Source organism: Odontomachus brunneus, unplaced genomic scaffold, assembly GCF_010583005.1.
Source record: "Odontomachus brunneus isolate Ranch 3 - 2012 unplaced genomic scaffold, Obru_v1 Obru_scaffold_201, whole genome shotgun sequence".
Classification (NCBI taxonomy): domain Eukaryota; kingdom Metazoa; phylum Arthropoda; class Insecta; order Hymenoptera; family Formicidae; genus Odontomachus; species Odontomachus brunneus.
Window position 1 is genome coordinate 566,537 of NW_022639651.1, and position 4,379 is coordinate 570,915.

Below are 4,379 nucleotides of genomic sequence, written 5' to 3' on the forward strand. Positions count from 1 at the left end.
TATATATATATATATATATATATATATTGTGAAACTGCTCTCTCTCTCTCTCCCCCTTTTCCTATTTGTATAAACTTAACTATAGGTAACTGTTCAATGCGTAAGTTCATGCGGAACTTTTTATTGATACGCATATCACACATAAGTATAGTTTAAGTAGCCTTAAAGAAATCTTCTGAACTAGTTGTATAAATATGTCCTTCGCACAAAAGAAAATCTAATATCTCATCTAAACGAGATACAACGTGCTTAGGTATCTTTGTCAAAATAATGCGTTTCTCAATACCACACTCGCCGTCATCTGCCGATCGAACGACTTCCAGAACCATCATTTGTTCAGGTGTCATGCCACTCATTGTGTTGTCATACACCACCATATTGGGTGCAGCGGATGATTCTTCTGTAGGCTTGTTGAACATCAACATAAAATATATCACTTCCACAAAGTGGCATGTTAGTTCATTCAAATCCTCCAGAGGGTATATACGCAAAATTAATACATTCCGTTGATTATGTTGGTCACGTATCAATCCATGGACTCGTACATATGTATTAACTAATATGTCCTCCCTAGCATTCTTATCTGCTTCTAGCCACATCATAGCTGTGAGCGTACCTATTGTAACAAATCAAGCATAATTTATCATGCAATAATTATAATAGCTTAAAAATATAAAATGTGTAGGTAAAAAATATATATAAAATTATACACAATACAATCACATCAATAGGTTATATATATGTGTATATATAATTGTATACAGTTTATTGTGAGTTGTAATACAACTCAATAAATATCAACCAACAGAAACATAACCTCAATATTATAACATCTTATTCAACAATGTGAATATAATATAATAAGTATGTTATGTGATGGTTACATTGTTGAATGGAAAATTATAACATTGATGTAAAGGCTGGTTTATATTAGTAGTAACATTGTCAATAATGTGTATTTTTATAAGTGTTACTGAAAAATATAGACTGTTTCAATTAAAATAATTGGAATCGATTGTTTTCAACAAATTGCAAAACAAGTTAAACATAGCTTTCTGTTAACTTTGTTACTTTGCAATGAAAAATGTTTATAACAATTATTTTTAATATTTTATAAAAAAATTTATTAACAAAAGTTACTTATTTTAATAATATACTGATAACTTTGACATATTGTTAAAAAAATTTCTGCAACTTATCACACTCAGCAGTCTAGATCAAAGAATGTTAAAAACAAATATTATCAACAGAAAATTGGACTAAATTTATGTTAGCAATATTGTTAATGATAGAGATTTTAACTTAACTTGATTGGTTATACTATAGAAATTGTTAAATTTGTGTATAATATATATTTGCTGATAATAATATCATTAATGGTTTAAAGTCTTCAACTTTATGGAAAAAATTTGAGAATTGAGAATATCACTTTTGCTAATAATATTGCTGTTATCATTTTAATCATGATAGTTTTTCCAATTATGACGGTGACATTTGTGTTTTTCACATTGTTAAAAACATATTTTGTTAGGACATTCAGTAAGTCCTTTTCTGAAAAAGATAATTGCTAAAAATATTTTGGTTATTAGTATTGTTATCACTACTTTTTTTATGTAAATCAATCTTCAGTTGCTGTTTACTGAAAATTATATATAAAATGATAACAATATTATAATAATACAATTGTATATAAAAAATATATAATTGTATATTGTATAATTATATAAAAATAATACAATTATATATGTAAAAAATATATAATTGTGTATCACACATCTTATTTTTGTGCAATGTACAAGCATAAATTTATTTAACCTTTACGCTGCATTTTTTCATTAAAAGTTTTTTTTCTCAAAAATTTTTTCATATAAGTAACACACACATGGTGCAGAATTTTGAGATTTGTGCAGAATCACAAAAGTGGCTTTCCCGGCAATCTAAAGGTTAAGAAACAATATATCAATTCATCAAGGCTTCTTCTAATTTTCTCTTTCTCTCTCTCTCCCTTTGGTTGCAGGCCTGACTCAGTAGCCTTTTCACCATAAAAATTTAAGTTGAGTACAGTAAGGGAAGAAAAGGCCGAAGTTATAAGTTAAGCACTTCTAATTTTCTTACAATGAAATCGAAGTGATTAACACGAACCTGTATCATCCTGGATGTGATAAGAAATCTTCGTAGTTTCCTGCTCAATGTGACGCACAATTCCGACGAAAGTCAAGGTGTTCACGGTTTTACCAGCGATCTGCAGATCACCCGTTGCCGAAATAATATGCTTTATCAGCACCGGAACGATACTCCGATCGTTGCTCTGCGCACCTTTTTTCCCGCCACCGGCCTGCGTGCCGCTTGTACTTTCGTCCAAGAATCCACCTCCGAGACCAACGTTGCTTCCATCCCACATGTTTGCAAATTATGCGGCTTTCTGATGATCACCGGAAGGTTAGGCAACAGTTTCCCGAAAAGTGGAGAGGATAATGTTGATATCAAGGAAAATCTCTATACGATATAATTTAAAGATATGTTCTTTGTAACTACATTGCTGAACTGGTGCAATAAATTGAAGTGAGACAAGTATATGTTTTCTCACTCTAACCTTTTGCATTAATTCAGCAGTGCAGTTACAAAGAACAGATCTTTAAATTATATCGTGTAGAGATTTTCCTTGGTACTAACATTATCCCCTCCACTTTTCGGGAAACTGTCGCCTAATCTCACCGAAATACGGCTAAAGACAACCCACGAGAAAGTCTTGGAATTCGATTCTTTGGTCGATAACTCAGACAACGCGACACAGTCGAGACAATGCTTTCGTGTTAAACAAGATTCGGCAGGTTGCAGTTAGATCAGGTTAGGTCGGGTGAAGTTAGGTTAGGTCAGAGTTAAAAGCATAAACTTATAATCGCGCCACTTTTATTTGCTCGTGACATCGTATTTCATTTATATGTCAAAATTACTCACGTCATTCAGTAGCTCAATTTAGAAAACGATAAGACCGCGTTGAGAAAAAAAGAGGAAATAATAACGTAGTACGTATGACGTTAGATGTGTAACCGCGTTACTCTCTGTCGCTTCTGCCGGAATTTGTGAACACAGCTTAACGATCGTGGAATGAGCAGAAAAATACGAAGGACTTCTTATGACATATTTATACACAAGCGTGTAATGCTAAATTCAGGTATCGACGCTCTTGATACCCGAAATTCGAAAAACCAGGTCACACGCTTGCTTAACGCGAAGATCCATTTAAATTTAGCGGGAAGGACACCATACTGATTCGTTCGGCCACGAAAGGCGCTTATTTCAATATCCTCGTTGATGATACGGCAGATTGTCCGCCTTGCATCCCAGGAGTCGAAGGAAGTCGGCGGATCGTCTGGATCCCTGGTTTGTTGATTTTAAGTTACCATAAAAAGTATCATGGCGTCTAGGAGCCATGTGGACAACACAGTGAACGAACGGCGTTTGCGGCCGATTTACGGTACGTATAGCTCCGTCGACGGCGACCGGGGCTGTAATGCGTCACGTCCATCTGCATCGGGCCGTACGAGTCGTATCCGGCAGACCGGCAACTAGGTTATGTAACGGCAGTCAGTGAAGCTTCTCTGATTTTCAGACTGGTTGGACAATGGGAACAATAAGAAAGCCCTCCAAGAGGCAGATAAGGTGCTTAGAAAGCAACCAGGTAATCAGTGTGCCAGGGTGCTCAAAGCCTTGGCCTTGCTGCGACTGGGCAAGCAGGATGAGTGCCAAGTTATTATGGATAAAGTACGGTCTGAGGTGCCCTGTGAGGATTCTACTTTGCAGGCAATGAGTATTTGCTACAGAGAGACACTTCAGCGTAAGTTCTCAGTCAATGTCACAGTTTATTGACTGTTAATTCATGCTTCAACTTCTTCAAACTCTTTTTTGATATAAGATGTACAGATTCATATTTATGATGTTAAAATTGTATATATAGTGGTTGTGGTCTTTATGTGTAAATCATAATACTTTACATCGATGTGTAGACAATGTAAACTGTATAGGAGATATCCTTATGAACAATATATGGATGTTGTTTAAGGAAGATACGGTTTGCTCAAAAATTAAGTTTATATTTTATTCAACATTTAGAATGGTGTAAATTTTTATGATTGTTGTTTCCTAAATAAGTAAGTTAAATAAGTTAGAATTCATAGAATTCTCTGGTTTTTAAAGTTATATTCTTAAACTTACATTCTTAAAGTTAAATCTACCAATTACATATCATATAGTGAAATGAAAATTTCTTGAAATTTATTGTCTTTTTTAAACATTATATTTATTATTAATACACAAAATAGATACAGTGTGTATATATATATATATATATATATATATATATATATATATATATATAT

At 33.5% G+C, this 4,379-nt stretch overlaps 2 protein-coding genes across 6 annotated transcripts in view; one reads left to right on the forward strand and one right to left on the reverse strand.

Moving 5' to 3' along the window:
• Positions 1 to 105: 105 nt before the first annotated feature.
• Positions 106 to 3,086, reverse strand: LOC116852069 (replication protein A 32 kDa subunit-A). Of its 5 annotated transcripts, none has more exons than XM_032832063.1 (3): positions 2,959 to 3,086; positions 2,143 to 2,422; positions 106 to 616 (listed from the first exon to the last, which is right to left on the reverse strand). In XM_032832063.1, exons 2-3 carry the CDS (start codon positions 2,399 to 2,401, stop codon positions 153 to 155), a joined length of 723 nt encoding a protein of 240 aa, XP_032687954.1. In that variant the 5' UTR covers positions 2,402 to 2,422; positions 2,959 to 3,086; the 3' UTR covers positions 106 to 152. The 5 variants fall into 5 exon arrangements, with proteins under 5 accessions (XP_032687954.1, XP_032687952.1, XP_032687955.1 ...); XM_032832061.1 differs by lacking the exon at positions 2,959 to 3,086 and adding an exon at positions 2,716 to 2,865; XM_032832064.1 differs by lacking the exon at positions 2,959 to 3,086 and adding an exon at positions 2,741 to 2,853.
• Positions 3,087 to 3,258: 172 nt separating this feature from the next.
• The window catches only part of LOC116852068 (N-alpha-acetyltransferase 25, NatB auxiliary subunit-like), a 5,998-nt gene continuing 4,877 nt past the window's right edge, over positions 3,259 to 4,379 (forward strand). The window contains 2 exon segments of the mRNA XM_032832059.1: positions 3,259 to 3,478; positions 3,614 to 3,838. Of these exon segments, the coding sequence (XP_032687950.1) occupies positions 3,418 to 3,478; positions 3,614 to 3,838 (286 nt within the window). The 5' untranslated portion in view covers positions 3,259 to 3,417.

Bases quoted from the DNA above. Each gene is read 5' to 3' on its own strand.
- LOC116852069 (XM_032832063.1), bottom strand. From the start codon at position 2,401: ATGTGGGATGGAAGCAACGTTGGTCTCGGAGGTGGATTCTTGGACGAA. The intron at 617-2,142 runs GTTCGTGTTAAT...TTGTTACAATAG, and splicing joins TCACATCCAGGATGATACAG to GTACGCTCACAGCTATGATG.